At 46.5% G+C, this 22,183-nt stretch overlaps 1 protein-coding gene across 1 annotated transcript in view; it reads right to left on the bottom strand.

Annotated features, from left to right (window-relative positions):
- Positions 1-22,183, bottom strand: part of SLC17A8 (solute carrier family 17 member 8) — a 332,347-nt gene that overhangs the window by 57,977 nt on the left and 252,187 nt on the right. The window contains exon 9 of the mRNA XM_085650684.1: positions 6,314-6,446. Within this exon, the coding sequence (XP_085506810.1) occupies positions 6,314-6,446 (133 nt within the window). The remainder of the gene's footprint in view (positions 1-6,313; positions 6,447-22,183) is intronic.

Genomic DNA, 22,183 nt, shown 5'->3' with positions numbered 1-22,183 from the left:
TGATCGTTGCATGTTGTGTGTTGCACAACATATGTGTACGCACCAATGCCCCATGGATACAAGTGCCAGATGCACCGGACGATGATGAGGAAGATGAGGCAGGTGAACCACACCCCACTGCAGCAGGAAAAGCCTGTAGGAACACCATCATTGACAATTTCTTCACATGATCACGTCACATTAAGACAGTCCTTACCAATCATGGGACAGTACAAAATGACCGCAGGCACAGCATATGCACATAAATGCATTCCAAGATACATTCCCTGCGTGCATGTCACTCATCTGTACAAGCACATCACTCAGACGAGTGTAAGTACAACATGTAGTGCTCGCAATTTCATGATTTTATAATAGATGGTGGGTGTGCCACCTCTGTTCAGAGAGGCTGTTTAGGGTGTGACATATTCGAAATGCCAGTTCTGTGTGTCACAGATAGTATGGAATCCCACTCTTCGGCGTTTCACATGTGTCGCACATCATTACATATAGGCTGTCATTTGTGACCTACAAGTGACAACAGGGGTTATTTTGGGGTCAAATGTGTACCACCATGATGCAGGGATGCACCCTGTGACTCAAGTCCCACAACATGAGCAACATGTACGTAAGGGGGAGTCACTGCCCCTACATTCGTCCATGCTTTCATACTTGATTGATCATAGACATGTCACGTCTGTGTGCAGGAGGTGTTGACTGTCCCTCTGCAATGTGAATGGGAGATGCGGTTTCACAGTGTGTTTCATGTATGTTTACGCATTGGCGCAGTTTACATACAGACTGCATGTCAATGTACATTGTGACTGTGAGGAGATGCCTATTTGATGAGGGACAATGGACATTTGTTCTACATCACGGATGTGAGGTTGTACTCGAACATTGTCATTTCACTGTTTTTTTCTCAGCTTTTATGGTGCATTTCCCCGCAGGACACGTGGGAATTGCAGGTCTGTCGCTGGTTATCGTTGATTTTTGTCTCACCATTTGGGACATCGCCGCTTTTTTCGTGTTTGTGTTTCACATTTTTGCAATGTCACGCTGATTTTAACGCAGTCATTTGAAGCGTTATCGTGAGACTATCGTATGGTACCGGCGTGATGGGAATACAACGTTGACACAGCGTTATTTTCCCGAGATAGACTGCGATGTGAAGAGTTGCATTAAGCTAATTTTGCGATAATTATCACACATTCTTGAGAATATCCCCTTATGTCTCATCAGTTTGACATCCTGTCAGACGTTTTAAAAGGCGTGAGTAAAGTGGGAAATTGTCCAAAGCCTCCACCTTCCAAAGGCCCCCTGATAAAGTGAACTTTTTCTCTCCCTGTCTCACCTCTATCTATTTCTGTATCTCAGCCTCTCTCCTCTCTGTCTACCGCTGTCTATGACTCTAAAATGACTAGGTCATCATAATGATTTTTGGAGCCGCTGGAAAGACATATCTCAACTGTTTTCTTCTGTTTCTGAAAGTCTGGTATCTTATGGGCTTCAGTTAGCAGAAAATAGGTAAAAAAATATCAAAATTGTTGTGAACAGGGGCCTCAAAAATATGTTTTGCCCGGCAATCGAACTAAATCCTTATGATCACACTGGACATCTTTCTTAGGAAGATGGACCTTTTGAATATTGATTGGGGCTGGTGATTCATTTAATATCACTCTTCAAATCTTATGCTGTTTAATCAGCGAATTTAATTGCAGTAAGTACTCTCACCATCTAACCACTAAGGGGCTTATTTACAAGCCCCTTGCGCCACCCATACGTCACTTTTCCCATGTTAAAAATGATGCAATAAGCCCCTAAGTGTGGATATAACATCTCTGTTGCCCAGTTGTATCATTTCCTATCTACCATGAAGCTATGCTTCACTTTATCTGTCTTTCTTCCCATGTCTTATGCAATAGTTCCTTGTCTAACCTTCACCCCACTCCCCTCCAATCCAACTTAGTTAGTTTCTCCTATTGAAAGATTTCTCCCAATTTCCCTCTGAAAGTGGGCAATAGAACCATCCCTAGTGTGGATACTATACCACACCAGGGCCAACTAGTCAACCCACTTCTCAGTCCACCCACTTCTTACTTTATTATTGCCAGAAATAGTTTCCCTTTTTAGAAAATTCTCTCATCAGGTTCATAGTTTGTACATGTGTCACCATGTATCAGGGCCGGCTTTAGGGCAGTGCGACCAGTGCAGCTGTACTGGGTGCTGGCCTAGAAAGAGACACTGACCTGAAGGGGGGTACTGTGTTTACAAAAACCTGATATAAAAGCACCTGCTACACAGTTGCTTGGGCGTTTAGGTTTCAGGCAGCAATAAAAATGTCAAGATAACTCTTGTGATTAATGTTCCTGCTAGAGAGGGAGATCGAAGTTTTGTCTAGTGGCAGTTTTGACTCGCCATAAAGTAGCGCAGCGGGTTAATATGCCCGCTGCAAAGAACAGATCTGTATTTTATGTGGCTAGCTGAGTGGATTAGTAAAGCCAGCCTTTACCAGCTCTTTAAAACAAATGAAATGTATGTGAGAGAGGGGCAATTGAGAGATGATGGGTACTTTTGCCGGATGGTAGTGTGGGAATCTGAGGAGGTGGTCATGGAAAGGGAGGGCCAAAAAAGATTGCCGCACCAGGCGCCACCAGCGCTGAAGCTGGCACTGCCATGTATTAGGCATTGTTCAAATAGCCAGTTCATGAGTATTAGTAGACTGTTGGTTGTTGACTGGCTGAATGTCAGGTTCTGTGTGATGCTCCTCCAGAGTTCTTTACTCTCTCCAATCCCTCTTTCTTTTGAGTCTGCACAGTTTTTTTCTCTTAGCTTTCTGGGGGTGCTCTTCGGTGTTAAAGACAGCACTTCTTGTCCTCCTCAACCGTTCAGATGATATTTGTCTTTGAGTTAATTTGAAAGCTGAATGAGTATGGATAGGCCTGTCATATTTTATCTGGTGTCTCCACAGTTCTTTGGTCATCTGTATCATGGTCCTCCTTTTATTTAAAGTATTGTGTGAGAGGCCTAAGTACAGTAGTTCTTTATTATCTATTAAAGTAGAAGAAATCCATTTTTTGTGCGTTCGTGAGGATTCTGTCTTTGAAGGTTTCACCAGGAAGCCTTGTGGGTGGGATTCCAGTGTTTCTGTGGCAGGACCCACTTGATGAGCTTTTATATTATTCATTTGGACATCTTGGTCCACTTGTAGAAGTGACCTAAAGGAGATCAGTACAGATTCCTTCTATGTCATTCCCTTCCATGGATTATTTCACATTAGGAATCCTGATGTTAATAACCAATACCTTGGCCCCTAATTAGTTGATCTCATTAAAATGGTAAATAAGCTCCTCATCTAGTGCACTGGAGTGGAAGACTTTGGTCATGGGTTTTGCAGGGGAAAGGCAGCAAATTCATCAGACAGTGGGAACCTGCCTTGAATTACTTAACAGAAAGACGCCCCACAATACCCTCTCTAAGATCCCTGCGACAGAGAAAAGGAGAGTGAAAGCAAACAGCAGATTTCTTAAAAGTAGAGACACCCCTTGTCTTTTATTTACTTGTTTAATGATAATTGACTATGTCCTGTTTTGAAGGGGGAAGAGGGCAGTCACCAGGAGAACAAGATTTCTTTAATGTCAGTGAAATTTTAAGACCTATCTAGTGGCTCCTGTTTAGGGTTATAATAAAATTCAATAGGATATATTTGGAAAAAATATGCTGGTCTATGGCTTTTATTTTGTTTTTGTTTTTTTTGTTTTTAGAAATGAAGCACGGGCTATAAGACAGACAAGCTATAGCCAAACGGATGACTTAGTGGGCGTGAACAAATGAGAACAGCGGTCCCCATACTGTTTATTACTAACACAATACCGCACTCTTGAGGAGCAGCAGACTCTGGCAGCTCCAGCCCAGTATTTACTTGTAAAGGGTGAGCTCAGCCAAGAAAAGTGGCTGACGGTTAGAAGATCATGCCTTTTCAGCCACACTTTTCTGCTGCAAAGGTTTTCGATGGAGGAACCAAAGCCCTGGGGACAATCAATGTGCTGAGCAGTAGGCCGGGCCACTGGAATTATGTAATTTTGTGGCTGCAACTTTTTCTGCATAATTATGGATTTGCCACATAATCCATCATCTGCTGCATAATCTGTAGATTTTAACAAAAACATTCTAGTGGAAACGGGTCAAAAGTTGCTAAAAGTGCAGCACCATGTCGCAAAGTTTGACTGTTTATCGTTTTGTTGCTTAGTGCTGTATTTGGTTGTGACTGGTAGTAATGGGGTGAAACCTTTGCTCAGATAGTGTTAATGTGTAAAATTGGCAAAAAAATGAGGTAATGCTATCATCAAATGTGCCCCCTTTGTTGCATAACTTGCCTTTTCTTGCATAATTTAGTAAACCCTGCTCCATAATTTGTTTCGCCCCTACCACATAATTCCAGTGGCCCTGGCAATAGGGCTTCTTAACAAGTCAATATTTTCCAGTTCAATGTAAATGATTGATCACTAGCATTTTGAAGTACACATTTGCTTTTGAAAAGCCATCCCTCCCACTAACCTGAATCACTTTTCAATTCCTCTAAAAATGTCTCTCTCCACTTCAAAGCGGTGACTGCTTGTTTCACATTCAATTTCAATGGAATCTGCCAAATGTTCCGCTGCCATGTGGTATATATTAACCCAGGTCTGGAATTTTTGTAAACAGTGGTTTGCATTCTGATCTGGTAGTTTTTGATTTTTAGGTCGAGCCTGAGCCATCGCGCAAGCGCTGCTCTGCGAAGATCTGTGGTAGTTCAGTACGGAGAGAAGCTTTGCCTACTCCCCCTGCCCTTATTTTTCATTGGCATGTGTGTTTGTCCTTTGTAAATTCTGTCTTCTGATTCATTATGAGGCTTGTTAGTTCCGCCTTAGTAGGGCCATGTGTTCATTTGTATCCTCCCATGGTTACTGGCCCATTTACTAAGTTGTTACACGGTACATGTACTTTTTATTTATTGAGTTTTCCCTACGCTAGGCACCACAAAGTGCTTTGCTTACATTCGGTGGGCTACGCCCACTTTCACTTTAGAAGCCGCTAGGACAATGGCATTGCCATAGGTCTCGCATTTAAATGTTAAACCTATAGCATTGCAAATATTTTTTTGCCTGCACTCAGTGTTTTTTTTCATGTAGCACCTCAAGCACTTTCACTTTAACGGTTATTGCTTTTTCATATGATTACATATTTTCAACACTTTTACATATGTTTTACCTCCCCCCCATCTCCCCCGCTGTATGGATGCCGTGCGGGTGCTGCTGGGAGTGCGCCAAGGCCAAAGGCTGTTTTTTTTTTTTAGCGCGAGGCACGTTGCGTGTGTGATGTCTGCATTGATGCTGAGATCTCTGATAGACAAAGCATTTCTTCTCTTCTTGGCTTTGATGTGAGAATTCCCACGCGGGGCTATTTTAAGAAAACATTTGCAGACGGGCTGCATGAATGGGCATGTTTTGTTCTTATTAGCAGATCGTTTAGGTTGTTACAATCCTATTACAGGGAGATAGGCTGTGACAGCAGAAACACAGCCTCTATCTTATCACACGAACCAGTAGTCCCCAAAGCATGGGACAAGCTCCCCCTCTGAGCTTCCCCTTTCATCCAGCCCGCGTCCATTCACAGATGAGCTGCTTGTCCAGAGGACAATAAACACACTCTTAGCTGATGCACTGGGGCCCTCCCCTTGTCTCCAGCTCCCCTGCCCCCCGGCCCCCCTCTCAGCTGAGGAGCTGCACGCTCAGTACGTGAAACTGTCTGTGTTTGCCAACAAGCTGCGAGCACTGTGGCATCTCTGCCTAATTAGTTGCCAAGCATGTTAACATCAGAGTCACAACAAAGGCGGGGGCAAGGGCCCTTGTACAACTTTTGCCCCCGGCGGCGAGCTGTTCACTATTATTTGCTGGTTGTGTGGTTGCTAGCCATCCTTAAATCGAAACGCCCCAGGTCGGGGTGATTTTTGTTCGACTGAGTACCCCACCGTAACAAGCATTTGCAATGCAATAGGTCTCGCATTTAAGTGAGTTTGAGCTATTGGCATTGTAAATGACAATGCCTTTTATTTATGTTGTGGTTTTTAAAACATAAATAAAAGGTATTGTCATTACAATGCCAATAAGCTCATGACTTTTCTATCCGCACAGCCCATGATGCTACTCTAAACACCTTCCCAGCCCACATGGCTTTGTCTCCTACATCACGGTTAACATAGGTTTTGCACTTCAACCACTTAGAACACCAGAGCACGTAAAGTAAACACTTCGCATTGAGTATTGCTGTTTTTGATAATTAAACGATACTGTACCTCCGCAATTCATTATTTTTCTCACTGTGGTTGTGGACAATATCTTTCTGCTTCGTAAATAATCTGCAATCTGCCCACCGATGGGAACGATGATTGTCATAACCATATGAGGCACGGCTGATAAGAGGCCCACCTGCAGTCGAGAAAACAACATCGTCACCGCGTTTTAATCTTTGTGAATATCGTGCTCAATTTTAATTACCGAATTTTAATAAAAATATTTTATCCCTACCCGTATAAAACAAAATTGAAACAGCCTGTAACAGACTGTAACACAAAAATTAAGAAATTAAGAAATAGTTAAGAAATCTAAGCCACACTTTCAGAAAAGTAGACTCGTGGCATGAAAACAGGCAATTTAAATCTCGGCAGGGCAGGTCTACTGAGAAATGTCTAGCTATAAATTTGTATTTTTATTATATACATTTAAGTTTTTCTTAGAGTCAGAACAAATAATGTATACAAACATGCGTAATCTATAACAATCGAATGTGACCCTGTGTATTGTAACTGAGGCTCACTTGAATCACTCCTAAACCTGCGGGTATAGTTAGCATTATATAAAACCTGCAGAAGAATGAACAAAGAGGTAAAAGCAAACCATTAACATAAAAAGGAAAAACAAATAGATACCCATTTAGGTGCCAATTCCGATCCTGGAAAACCCGGGTACGAATGGTCGTACGGAGCGTATTCTCCATACGACTCGTACCCGGGATTTCCATCTTACAAAGCCGCAAGTCCGAATCGTACGGAAAATAATTTCCGTACGATTCGTACAAAAGTACGTGCGGCGAAAACATACCCACAATTCCGATCCGGGACATCGCGTACGTGACGTCCGGACGGAGTCAGGCAGCGTTTTACGGACCAGCAAGTACGATTCGTGCCTACGTCACTCCGCACGGACCATTTTTTACGGCAGCCAAAAACTGCCGGGAAATTCAGGACGAAGCGAAGAAGGAGCAGCGGCACGCGACGGACAGCCATGGACCCTATCCTACGTGTCATCCCGGCCCTCCTAGCCTACGACCTGGTGCACAGAAACCCACGCAGACGCCGCAGAAGGTCAGAACAACACCCAGGGGCAAAGGGGGGAGCCAGGGGCAGGAAACATAACCCCCACTCAAGTAAAAAAGTATATATGTCCCGTACATACATGACCTCCTGGCTCTGGTCACTTCGGGGGGGGGCGTGTCCACCAATCCCAACGCACCGTCACAACAGAAGTGGATGTGGATGTGGATGCGTACCCGTCACCACGACAATGGTGGGACGGCCCATACCCACGCTGTGGGGGCATGGGTATGGCCCGTACCACCATTGGAGTACGATGGAGGGGAACGCGCCGTACCCACGCCCTCAGAGCGTGGGTACGGCTCGTACCATCATTGGTGTGGTGATGGAGGGGTACGCGCCGTACCCACGCCCTCAGAGCGTGGGTACGGCCCGTACCACCATTGTTGTGTTGATGGAGGGGTACGTGCCGTACCCATGCCCTCAGAGCGTGGGTACGGCCTGTACCACCATTGGTGTGTTGATGGAGGTGTACGCGCCGTACCCACGCCCTCAGAGCGTGGGTATGGCCCGTACCACCATTGGTGTGTTGATGGAGGGGTACGCGCCGTACCCACGCCCTCAGAGCGTGGGTACGGCCCATACCACCATTGGTGTGTTGATGGAGGGGTACACGCCATACCGACGCCCTCAGAGCGTGGGTACGGCCCGTAACACCATTGGTGTGTTGATGGAGGGGTACGTGCCATACCCACGCTCTGAGGGCGTGGGTACGGTGCGTACCCCTCCATCACCACAACAATGGTGGTACGGGCCGCACCCACGCTCTGAGGGCGTGGGTACGGCGCGTACCCCTCCATCAACACACCAATGGTGTTACGTGCCGTACCCACGCTCTGAGGGCGTGGGTACGGCGCGTACCCCTCCATCAACACACCAATGGTGTGGGGGCATGGGTACGGGCCGTACCACCATTGGAGTGGTGACGGGTACGCGTCGTACCCACGCCCTCAAAGCGTGGGTACGGCCCGTACACCCTATGACTGCGGGGTTAGGGTCCGTCCCACCCGTAACCCTATGGCACCAGTACAGAATGGATACAAGGCGTACACACGCCACGAATGTCGGCACAGGGCCTGGTGCAGCATTAAGCAGTATATTGGTTTGTGTGTATGCACAGGACAGCAGTGTACTGCACCAAGGGTGCGGGTGGGTGGGTGGCTGCAGAGGGCTCCCAGCAGTGGACAGAGACATATGAGGGGTGGGTGCATATCACTCCCAGCAGTGCCCAGACATATGAGGGGTGGGTGCATATCACTACCAGCAGTGGACAGACATATGGGTGTGGGTGCATATCACTACCAGCAGTGTCCAGACATATGGGGGTGGGTGCAGAGGACACCCAGCAGTAGACAGAGATATGAGGGGTGGATGCATATCACTACCAGCAGTGCCCAGACATATGAGGGGTGGGTGCAGAGGCCTCCCAGCAGTGCCCAGACATATAAGGGGTGGGTGCATCATCCTCAGATGACCACAACTCCATGGGTCCATGAACGCATCCCCAATGTGCGACTATGCTGAGAGTGCCATTTCAACGCATCACTGACAGCAGTGTCCCACTCCCATGAGGATGGATGTCATTCCCCCACTGTATGACACACCACATGTGGGTGCAATGACAAATGACACATGCATACCCACCCCTGGCGGATGCAGCACAATACACACACTGAGACCATGTCACAAGACTGTATAGTAATGTGAAAGCCTACTAAACTAAGAGAGCCAAAAGGAACACACACTGTCACGCACATTCCAGGACTGATAGGAATGTACAGGTGCTGGCACAGCCACCAAGTCGTCGTCTCCCATGGAAGGAATAGGGTGGACTTCCCACAGATACATTGCCCACAATTGTCAGTCAGGTGACCACATACCCTGCAGAACAAGTACCATATGTGTGCTAGGCTGGGAGTACACACATGCATAGTGCGGAAAAGGGACCATATCCCCATGGAGGCATGGCAACATACTCTATACACAAGTACAGTGACTACTAAGGATGGCACAGACGATGCAGCCGGACACATTGCTGAGCAGGCATGGACATAGTTGAAGGGATCCATCAGCCACCAAGGGAATGTAGACACAGGTCAGCACAACAATGGTGCAAATCCCTGCAGGGAAGAAGGCAGGTGCCACAGAGGAAGGAACACTCCTTGGGACAATGTCTCCAAACACAAAGAGCATACACGACCTAAGAATCATTGCAGAGACCATGTGATGCCACCTGAAGAACCTAGACCTTATGGGTCTGGCGGCGCAGGGTACACCTTAATCTCCTGCGTTCACCTGCTTTGTTGAACAGAGACACGGGACACTCTGTTAGGCGTAGGAGATCAGGTTTATTAGCTGCAGCTAAGTACAGTTGTCCCAGAAGTACACACGGTATGTTCTTAGGAGACTGCCACTTTACTTCGTGGCGCACAATCTTTTATAACACGCATATTCACAAAGAACACCCCCAATGCATACAGGGTTAACCAATGAGAAGAATGTGAAAACAAGATATTAAGTAACTCAAATAAGCCTCCCTTCTAACTGTGTTTGCCACCCTTTACCACAGGTTAATCAGTGGTAGTGTTTATAAGTCGACTTGCAGGTGACAGGACACATTTGTATGCCCCGCAGGACAGTTGTGAAATGAGAGAATACAAGTAAAGAATAGCGAAGGCCAGAGGATAAGATAAAGTCAGGAAAGAATGGTGCGAACCAACCGATAGTCGAGACAGGGTTCAGTCAAACCAGACGAGGATTAGTGGAGTCGGCCAGACCCTGACACCAGCTATAAACAGAGGCAGGAGGTTATTTGACACATTGCAGTAGGATGAGGGAAAACAACACCTCGTTCCCCGTGCTGCCTGAGTGAGGGCAACACAAAATGGTGGAAAGACACAAAATGGTGGCTAAATACGAAAACTGAATTACCTCAGACCCTCCTTTTGCCACTACTCAGGCAAGACACACAGACTCATTTTAATCTGAGTCGACGTCAATGGCCATGAGGTCATCAAGCTGTTGCTGCAACATCATTTTAATGCTCTCCGTCTTCCGTGGCACAGGCCTTGGGACACACATAGTGGCACAAAGACCACAGATGGCGGGCCACACTGCATACAGAGACAACAGGAAAAAATGATGGCCAAAACCACTCCAAGGAATGTTAATACCTTCCATCCCCATTTGGACAGTAATCCCCAAAACCATTCCAATAAAGACCAATCTCCTTCGTCCTGATGAATCGACTCGGAGATCACATGTAATTTGGAGATGGCTTGGTATACCGTAGGGGCGTCGTCAGGTATATAAATGCAACAGCTAGATCCGATCAATTTACAAACTCCACCACGATCCGCAAGAATAACATCCAGAGCAATCCGGTTCTGCAATGTCATGAGACGATCCGCTTGAAGTTCAGCTGTGAGATTACTCAAGGCTCCCACAGTGACATCTATAGTAGTCTCAACAACACAAACCAATTGTCTCATGTTTTACTGTTGGCCATTGGGCCACAAAAAGGAAGATATCCTTTAAGGAAATCACCTCCCTCTTGTCCTGCCGTGTCTTTAGAATCAATAATCCCTCTGCCATATCTGTTTCTGTGATGTCCCGAAGGAGCAGTGTAGGTAGGAGGGAGAAGAAAGGCTATATAGCATGTTCCTGAAAAATCTGTCGGTAGCCACGTGTAGGCTCTATCGTGGCAGACAAAATACGTGCCCTGGGATGGCACTAACGGTGGTGAATTCTGAGATGTGTGAATGTATGTATGGGAACAAACACTCTTTCCTTGTCCAGTGTCAGTAGTCTGGCCATTCATTTGTAAACAAAAGTTGCCTCGATGAGGCACAGTCCAAATTGGTGGAGATTTTCCCTGTTTAACCCTATCTGTAAGGCTAGTAGCGTAACGAGTCACGTTCCAACCATCGTATGCCCGTTTCTCATCAACAGGGACCTTACTATTCTCCAAAATCTTAGCCATAGCCACTATTCCTTTTATCAGAGAACTATGACTAAAATCTGGTCCACTCCCATATGAACCAACTGGACGTCTAAATCGGTTCTGATATACATGTGAAAACATCACAAAATAGGCCCAAGCGGATCCTTCATAAGAAAATGGAAGGGCTAAATATGGCATCCCCTTGTCCGTGGTATGAGGCATAAGTCCACACACCCAACAGTCGGTGGTGTTGACTACCAATTGGTGTTGATGTAACAACTGGACAAATGAATTGTTAAAATATTCTGTTCTCCTGATTAGTTCATGTTGGGGAAGCGTATGTGTTAGACCTGGCATCTTTGGCGTGGTTACCCCTGACTTTTTGCCTCTACCTCCTGTATTTTTGATGCTATGCTGGATTTCGTTTTTGCTGGTTTAGATGCTTTGGGCACTTTGCCACTGCTGATCAGTGTCAAAGTGCAAGTGCTCCCTTGGTAAATTGTTATATTGATTGGTTATCCATGATTGGTATATTTGTTTCACCTGTTAGCCCCTAGTAAAGTGCACTGCGTGTGCCAGGGCTGGTGATTCAAATGCTACTAGTGGGCTGCAGCACTGATTGTGCCACCCACAGGAGTAACGCTAAAATAATGTCTTAGGCCTGCTTGCAGTGCCTATGTGCAGTCCAGGACTGCCATGTCGACCTGGCCAGTGCCCCCACTGACCAGGCCTTATCCTTCCCTTTCTGTACATGTCAGGCATCCCTATGGTGGCCCTAGGTACCCCCCTGGGCTGGGTGCAGTGTATCTGAAAGGTAGGGCATGTACTGAGGTGTGTAACATGCCCTGGTAGTGAATTACAGCCATTTTCGTTTTTCACTGCTGAGAGGCTATCTTGCCCATAGGATAGAATGGGGAAGGCTGTTTACATGCCTGTCTTCCCATAAGGGCAAGATAGAAAATCCAAGTTTGGTATCTTTGTGTTCAGAATTTAATTATACATCTTTTTAGCAAGATGGTTTTTAAATTCACTGTGTGAGAATAGCACTTTTTAGAAAGTAGCTATTCTCCTGTTTAACCTTACTGTGTGCCTGTGTGCTGGTTGGCTGACTGGTGTCATGTGATGGGCTAGGTGGCTCCAGGAGCCTGGATGAGTCAGCAGCAGGGTGAATAGGGAGATCTGCTTTAGATGGGTGGGAGGAGTAGTCCCTGGGTTTGAATACGGCTGCCCCTGCCAGCACAAAGCTGGCTCCACCCCCTGCTGGCCAGGCTGAGGACTCAGCCTCTGCTGGCACAAAGAAGGCTCCACCTTCTGCTGAGCGTCTAACGACCCTGCCCCTCACTCTGAAAGGAACCAGGTGCTCCAGAGCAGAGCACACCCAGGAACCGGTTTGAGCAGGGGAATCCCCCCACTGAAACACAGAGAGACAAAGACTTGGAGGGGTATAAGAAGAGGACCCCAGACACCTAAACTTTAGATCACTTTGGAACTAAGAAGAAACCTCTGCCAAGGAGAAAGCTGAAAAGGACTGAAGAGGAGAAGACTGCCTGCTTACTGTTTTGCTTTGCTGCCAAGGAGAGGGGAAGGACTTTGCTGTGTCCCCTTCTTTTGATTCTGATCTCCAAGGGCCTGAGAAGAGCTGGCTCCCTGTTAAGAAGTCCCAGGAACAAAAGGACTTCACCACCAGCTCCCCTGGAACTCTGCTGAAGGAGTTCTGACCTGCCTTGGAGTGCTTGCCCAGTCTTGGGGCCTCAGGAGGTCGTTTTGCTGTGTTTGGGAGCTGGGAAGCAGAAGCGTGAAAAAGAGCAACTGGTACCCAACGCATCATCCGATTGCGTGTCGCAAGAACGAGAGTGCGTGGAAAATTTCATCGCGGCACCATCGCAACACGCAGGGTCCCCGCATCGCCGAGTGCGTCGAGCATCGTCCCGAAGCGTGAAGATTCCTGACATTGCGAGGGTCGTCGCAGAACCAGTTTGCGAGCCGCACCACTGCCGGTGCGTGAAAGTCTCCAGTCATCGGGTGCGTCGACGCAGAGTCCCGTTCCGTGGCGCATCGAGAGTTGCGGCACCGGAAGGCAACGCTGCGCCACGCATCGCACCACATCGAAGAGTGTCGCATCGAACCTGTGCGTGAAGCTTCCCCCTAAGAAACCTACGCAACGAAGGCCAAAGTCATCGCATCCTCCCCTTACAGATCGGAGCCGGCGCATCCACCTCTGCTGCGTGAAGCAGGGCTGCTGCAAAGCCTCCCCAGGATCTCAGGAGTATCGCATCACCTTTGCCAGCTTCCTTGTTATAGCTTTTGGGAACCTTATCGCAACTACAAGTACTGTTGGGCACGAAAGTGTCGCATTTTGTGCATTGAGAGTCGCATTGTGCAAGACACTGACTTTTACATCCTGGAGTACTTTCTGCAAGCTCTTGAACTATCTTTAAAGTAACCTTTTGAATTATATGTTGGTTTGTCTGTAGTATTTGGTCTTGTGAAGTTTTTAGTAAAGATACCTTATTTTTCTAAAACTGGTGTGGAGTAAATCTGTGGTGTTTTCACTGTGTTACTGTGAGTGTTGGTACAAATACTTTACACATTGCCTTTGATAGCCTAGACTGCTCAGGCCAAGCTACCTAGAGGGTGAGCAGGGGTTATCTTAACAGTGTATCCCCCTTTCCCTGACTAGAAGCAAGGGTCCCTACTTGGACAGTGGTACCTACCCTGCCAACTAGAGACCCCCAGAGCGAACAGTATGTAATTGATGTGGGGAGATAGTAGAATGAAGAGGCAAGGAAATAGAGGTAGGGACAGATTTGTGCTGCATAGCATGAACAATCCAACCTATACAAGCCAATAAGATACTAGAAAACATAAGAACACACAATGTTATGCCACATTGACTGTACATTAATTTACAATATTTCTTTCTCATCTCTTCCTTCTTGTTATTCTTTCTCAATTTGACATCCATCCTCTAAAATTGTTGCTCACGGCAATCTTCCTTACTCACTTGGCTGTGATTATTAGCCGTCCTATGACACTGCAAGTCCTGGGGGCCTAGCCACTATACAGGTCACGAACCAAGACACCTACCGTGACCCTGCAACCTGGACAGATGATATATGTCACGAAAGAGATGAGAATCTCAGGTGTCCTTGACCAGTCTAGGCCTTAAATTATATCGAGTTCGGTTCAGTACAGTTTGATCCTGAAATAGTGTCTGTGGATCTGTAGTGTTCAATCGGAGATGTGGCGGTACGGCTTCTTGTAAAACGTCATCTTCTTTCTCTGACCGAGTTCCATCTAGGTGTGCACTACTGAAAGGTACAAACCGGGGAACCCTTTCGCCTTCAAAATCACCTACACCCTTACGGACCCACTGGTCAAAAGGCAAGGGCACCTTTATGCAGTGTACGCCATGGATCCAGTTCTTTTTCCCTTCGACTTTCACTGCTGTACGTGTCACCAGAAGGACCTGTCGAGGTGCACTCCAACGAGGTTCCAAATTCCTTGTCCTCTGAAAATTTTTCACACAGACCCAGTCTCCCGGTTGGATAGAATGACCTGGGTCTGTGGAGGCCTATGGTAGATCGTTTTGAACCTGTTGGTGGAGAACACGTAATTTAGTGGTGAGGTCATGTAAGTAGTCAATCAGCATTGGATACTGTATGTCAGAATACTTTTTAGGGCGAGGGACTCCCGAAATATTAGCGGGCGCCCAAAAACAACCTCGTATGGGCTGAGTCCCAAACGAGAATGCACTGCTGTTCTAGTGGATAGGAGAGCCAAGGGTAAAGCATCGGGCCAGGCAAGTCCTGTGCTAGCCTGTACCATTGCAAGATTAAGTTTGAGAGTGCCGTTATAGCACTCTACCAAACCCGCTGATTGGGGATGGTTCGCCGCATGGAATTTCTGGACGATACCAAGACCGGCACACACCTTTTTCATAATTTGGCCCACAAATTCACTTCCATTGTCACTCCAGACAATGCGTGGCAAACCAAACCTAGGGAAGAACTCTTTCAGAAGAACTTTGGCAGTGGACAAAGCAGTGTTGTCTTTCAGGGGGTAGGCCTCTATCCATCTGGAGAAGGCACACACCACCACCAAAATATATTTGAGATTGTTGCATCGCTCCATGTGAATATAATCAATTTGCAACACCTCAAAAGGATATGTTGGGGGAGCAAAATGACCTGCTGGAGTTGGGGTTCCCTTTCCTGGATTATGCATCAAGCAAACGATACAATGCTTCACTAAATTATCTGCACATTTTGGAATCCCTTCGTTCAACCACACTGGAGCCAGAAGCTTACATATTCCTTTCGCACTGATGTGGGCTGGACCATGTGCCATAGCAACTACAGGCAGTACTTAGGCATCTGGTAACAGCCAACGCTGATGTTCTGACAATTCTATCCAACATCCCATTGCGTCTAACATTCCTGTACTCACTTTCCACTTACTCAACTCTTTCTCTGTAGCCTCTCCTTGAATCGATCTCACACTTTCTATTGTATCCTCACACATTCCTTTTTCCTCGACCCAATTTGCAGGGCCCGCAACATACATGCGGCTTAAAGCATCCCTGGCTGTTTCTTTCGCTACCTCATCCGCAAAAGCATTCCCGCAACCAACATCATCAGTAATCCTCTTATGCGCACTACACTTTATGATTGCTATCTGGGTAGGCAAAGCAAGTGACTCAAGAAGATCAGTTACCAACTGACCATGCTGTATTTTAGTCCCGTGGGAGGTAAAGAATCCTCTTTCCTTCCACAAACGACCAAAACTATGTGCTACACCAAACGCATACTGGCTGTCGGTATATACATTCACTCTCTTCCCCTTAATTAACACACACGCTCTGGTCAAAGCTATCAGTTCAGCCGCCTGAGCTGAATTATGTCTGATGCGTGCTGTCTCCACGATTGTATGCAAGGTGGTAACAGCATAAGCTGCAGTTGTTTCACCATTAGGGAGTTTAAAACAAGAACCATCCACCCATAGGATCCCATCCGGGTCCATTAGTGGTACATCCTTCAGATCAATCCTACCTTTTGTCTCCTCCTCAGTACGGAGAAAACAATCATGTTGTTCCTGAATACCTTTCTCTTCTGGAAGAGGTAACAATGTGGCTGGATTTAAAGTGTTACATCGTTTGATGTGTACATGACTAGCCAAGAGCGTTAGCTCATACCCAGACAAGCGAGCACTTGTAATATGCTGCGTTTTCATCCTATTTAGCAAGGTATACACTGCATGTGGTACCATAACAATAAGAGTGTTATCTAGCACCACTCCAGCAGACTGACGAATAGAAATTGCTGCTGCTGCTGTAGCTTTAAGACAACTAGGCAGTGCCTTGGCTACTGGATCTAATGTAGCCGAAAAGTAGGCACATGGCCGCTGCTTGTCTCCAAATCGTTGTGTTCAGACTGACAACGCACAACCCTCTCTTTCATGGACATAGAGCGTGAAGGGCTTACTGTAATCCGGAGTACCCAACACAGGAGCAGAGCACAGAGCAGCACGTAAATCAGAAAAACTCTTCTGACATTTGTCAGTCCAAGGAAGGGGTTGGGGTGTGTCTTTCAAAGTGAGTGCCAACAAAGGTTTAGCCAACAAAGAAAAATTTGGAATCCACTGTCTACAATAAGCGGTGATGCCCAGAAAGGCACGCACTTCTCTTTGTGTGGATGGCACAGACATTTGTGCAATTGCTTGAATACGTTCTGGGGTCAATCGCCTTCCCTCCTTCGACAAGAGATGACCTAAATAGGTAACCTCTTGGCGGGCATATTGTAATTTAGAAGGTGAAACCTTATGGTGAAGGTCAGACAAGTGACGCAATAGTGCAACAGTCACGTTCTTGCAAATATCCTCTGAATCAGCAGCAATCAATAAATCATCCACATACTGAATAAGGGTAGCACCTGGCGGCAAAGGAAAAGCATCAAGCTGGCACTTCAGAGCTTGGCTATAGATGGAGGGACTTTCACAATAGCCTTGGGATGCGCGCTTGAACCGGAAACTTCGGCCTCCTAAAGAGAAGCCAAAAATATCCCTACTCTCTTCAGCAATGGGGATGCTGAAGAAAGCATTTTTCAGATCAATAACAGAAAACCACACTGCCGAGGCAGGTATCATAGTTAACAGGGCAGTGATATCTGGAACGACAGGAAACTGTGGTACAACAATTTTATTAACCTCCCGGAGATCAATAACAAAACGATAAACAGGAGGCTGAGAAGGATCAGTGCGCTTAAGAACTGGAAGAACAGGACTATTGCATACATTTCCCCTTGTCTCCTCAACCACACCCTTCTGAACCAAATCATAAATAATAGCAAAAAGTTCTCTTTCACCATCATTGGGAATTTTGTATTGAGGGATGCGTGGCAATTTAGCATTGGGCATAAGGGTAACGACATAGGGTGGGATCTCAAGACACCCAACATCATTTGGACCCGTAGCCCAAAGTGTCGCAGGGAGAGAGAGCAATTCAGGTGGAAATTGATCTTTAGACAAATACATTGGAGAAGTCAGTTTCTGCCCCAAAGCAAGATGGACACCAGAAGGAGAACAATATATCGTTGCATGCAATCTTTTCAATAGATCCAAACCCAACAGATTTTCGTCGCAACCAGTCGTTAAAAGAAGCGGAGCTTCCAAATTATAAGAACCAATTGAAATAGGCAAAGGACAAGAGACCGGGCTATGAACTGGGGCGCCAGAAAATCCTACGGATACGTTTGTTAAGCCAGACAAAGGTGCCCCAGGGAGTTTAGAGTGAATAATAGAACTTCTCATCGCACCAGTATCTAAAAGAAATGGCTCTGAAACACCCATTGTAGTGACATTAACATAAGGCACATTCTGATCTACTGGAATCGATACAACTCCCTCACTTTGTCGATGGCTGTCCTAGTTAGCGTGAAGACCGTCATTCTCACCTTCAACATAGTAATCATCATTGTAATACTGTGTAGACTGAGCATTTTGCTGATCAAAGTAGTTCGTAGAATGTGGAGGTGGAGGGGAGCGCTGTGTCTGGGGTGACATACCTCGACCTCTACCCCTGGGCGCTAACTGGGAACCACCACGACCTCGTGGAGTAGATAGTCCTCCATTACGCTGTAATAAAACCGGGCAGCCATTCTTAAAATGACCTTCCTCCCTACAATAGGCGCATTGGTTAGGACCTAACAAAGGGCGCGGAATATAGGGCTCAGGCTTTTGAAACACCTTCTGAAACTGGGGAGGCTGTTGAAACTGGCGCTGAGCAGAGCGAGGAGGATAAGCTTGTTGCAGAAGAACCTTCGTTTTTAATTCTTTAGTCTTTTTCTCTTGCTTGTCTTTTTCCTCCTTGTCCCTGTTTTCATAATATTGAGCAGTAGCCAATATCTGAGCAGAAGAAGAAACAGCCCATGAACTTTCAGAGTCTTTTAATTTATGTGACAACTCGGGGAGCAAATTAAATACGAATGTATCTACAAATAATCGCTGTCCACCCTCCGTAGTCATATCCTGACCACTGTGATCAATAAACGTCTCCTCAAAACGAGTGAAGAAATCGGAGACACTCTCATCTTTCTTCTGTTTACACGCAGATAATTTATCCCAATTAACTCGTAAGGCGGGCATCATTGTTTTCATTAAAGTAATAATCCTACCAGGGAGTTCTGTGATCAAAACATCAGGCTTAGCACCACCCACTTGTGCTCTATCCGAGGCAGTTATAGCATTCCATGTACCACCCAATTCCTGGGTGTGATCCTCTCTACGAATCCGAGCCCATAACTCTTGTGGGACTACATTTCCCATCAACATGTCAATATCGGCTAAATTCATAATACAGGCATCAACAGTCTGGGACAATTCTTTATAGTAACCAGCAGGGTTTTTACGGGGATCCGGTAAAGATTGTTTGAGGGCCAAAACATCAGATCTCTTCCAGGGCACATGTACCCATATACGCTGGAAGTGAGCGGGAATAGCTGGGTTATTACCTGCTTGTGCAACCTCTTCCCTCCATATCGGAGGAACCTCTCTCATTGGGTAATGTTTCAATGTCTGCCGAACAGCAGGATCAGAATCAAGAAAAGTTTGTGAAGAAAATAACGACCTAAAAGTAACAAGTGTCCTTACGGCGTCCTCAACCTTAGAACCCACAATGAGTCCTTTATCGAAATTAGCCTGAACATCCAACAGACCCTGGGGAAGTAAGCCCAAATCTATATCCTCCCATCCTTTAGCAAGAGTGTCACACATAATATTAAATACATATCTCTGCGTGGGCGCATCCCACTGATGAAAGGTGGTCATGATATCTTTCACACTATACTGGGGACCCTTCTCGATCCATTTGCGAGCGAGAGAGTCCAACACCACCCGTTCGTCGGAACCTGGAAGTTGACTACGAGACTGTCTTCGAGAGAAAGTCGGAGACATATTCAGAGTCCCAAAGAAAGGGGACAAAAAGCCAGAGACAGTATCTGTTATTCGTTTGCGCACAGTAGGAGAATTAGACATAAGGACAGGGGACAAGGTATTAGGCGATACAGGAGAGGAACTGGCAGTTATAAGGGGAGCCGAAGGCAAAGAAGATTGATGTCCAGGAGATGGAGACAAAGGAATCGGTGGCACGAGAGGTGGGAGTGGCAATACCAAGGGGCAAATGTGGAAGAACCGGAACAGGTGGGGGAACGACAGGCAACTGAACAGGTTGTAACAACGGGGGTGCATTAGCACCTTGTACATAGGGCGGAGGCAATCTTAATAGGTGGGACATCAAAGGGTCTTCCTCCAGATCCTTACTTTTATCAGAAGGGGAATTGGGCAACACCGGATAGCATCTATCTATTGCCATACGATGCTGTCTCTCTGAAATTTCCATTGCATTATCAATCTCATTATCTTTAAACTGCTGTGCAGCCTGTATAATCGTCATATTTTGTGCTTTCTTATCTCGTTTTGCCTGCTTAATTTCTTTCTGTTTGGCTTCCTTACGCCAGAGGCGGAAAGAGTCAAACATTGCCGGCCGGGCTTGTTTTTTGAACAATATCGCTTCCAAATTGTCTAATATGTCAGGCTCAAAACTACCATTAAGTGGCCACTGTAGAACGCCATCGTTCTTCGTGTATCGGATCCATGCCTTATTAAAGGCAATGGGGCCGACACCATGTTTTGAGTAAAGCTCATAGGTGGGAGTTCCAACCGGAGGAATCGGACAAGAGTCCTCCAGCCGGGAATCCCTACTACAACCAAGGCAACAGAACTTCCTAAACTTACTCAGACCAGGCATCGCTATTTCACTGGACTGTTCACAAACATCAAGGGGTTAAATCAAATAATACAGCACAAACGTACTCACCCCTCAGCTTCGGCTTTTGCAATAGCCGAATCAAAGACCCAAATAAAAACAAAATAGTGGGAGCTACCCACCAATACTTAACTAAGTGTCTTCTTACGCCAACAGAGGCCCGTCTAATGTCTCGCGATACCAAACATCATCAAAGGGACCAAAGCAGGGCGGCAGTCAGAGCAGCAGTCACCAGCAGCCGTCAGAAAGGAGAAACCGCGCTGCAAAAGACCTTTGGACCACTTCGACATACAGGGGTCGCTTGACGTGGTTCGCGATTCCTCCAGAATTTTCTTGCGGGGCTCCTCACGATCCTTGGGCAGAACTGCTACCTCTGAAGCCGCCCCACGTTGGGCGCCAAATTGAAGAACCTAGACCTTATGGGTCTGGCGGCGCAGGGTACGCCTTAATCTCCTGAGTTCACCTGCTTTGTTGAACAGAGACACGGGACACTCCGTTAGGCATAGGAGATCAGGTTTATTAGCTAAGTACAGTTGTCCCAGAAGTACACACGGTATGTTCTTCGGAGACTGCCACTTTACTTCGTGGCGCACAATCTTTTATAACACGCATATTCACAAAGAACACCCCCAATGCATACAGGGTTGACCAATGAGAAGAATGTGAAAACAAGATATTAAGTAACTCAAATAAGCCTCCCTTCCAACTGTGTTTGCCACCCTTCCCCACAGGTTAATCAGTGGTAGTGTTTATAAGTCGACTTGCAGGTGACAGGACACATTTGTATGCCCCGCAGGACAGTTGTGAAATGAGAGAATACGAGTAAGGAATAGCGAAGGCCAGAGGATAAGATAAAGTCAGGAAAGAATGGTGCGAACCAACCGATAGTCGAGACAGGGATCAGTCAAACCAGACGAGGATTAGTGGAGTCGGCCAGACCCTGACACCAGCTATAAACAGAGGCAGGAGGTTATTTGACACGTTGCAGTAGGATGAGGGAAAACAACACCTCGTTCCCCGTGCTGCCTGAGTGAGGGCAACACAAAATGGTGGAAAGACACAAAATGGTGGCTAAATACGAAAACTGAATTACCTCACACCTAGATACCAGGGTCCACCCCATGAGCAGCAGACTACTACATTTCCCAGATACACAACACATGATCACCACCCCAACTAATGGAGCATCCGCACCAACATCAATACCTGAAAAGCAATCGTGTGCAAAGGGAAAACAAAATGCTTTATTCAGCATGAAAACAAAACGTAGAAAAGGACAGTTTATATACATTGCCCATAGGCAAGTCCAGATACAAAGTCCTGGGGGGGGACACATGGCCAAGCGTCTCCCCTAGCTTGCCTGCACATCTGACACCTCTGGTTGATCGACTGGGGTGGGGGCATCAGGTGGGGAAGGACCAGGCACCGCAGGGACAGGAGGGGGTAGGGCAGGTGTTGGGGCTGCAGGGACGGACGACTCCACAGGGGGTGGGGCAGCGCCAAAGGTGGAGGTCAGTATTGCGCTGCACAC

This window comes from Triturus cristatus, chromosome 4_1 (genome assembly GCF_964204655.1).
Source record: "Triturus cristatus chromosome 4_1, aTriCri1.1, whole genome shotgun sequence".
NCBI lineage: Eukaryota > Metazoa > Chordata > Amphibia > Caudata > Salamandridae > Triturus > Triturus cristatus.
Note: the sequence above shows the minus strand (reverse complement) of the source record. Positions and strands in the feature narration are given on the sequence as shown.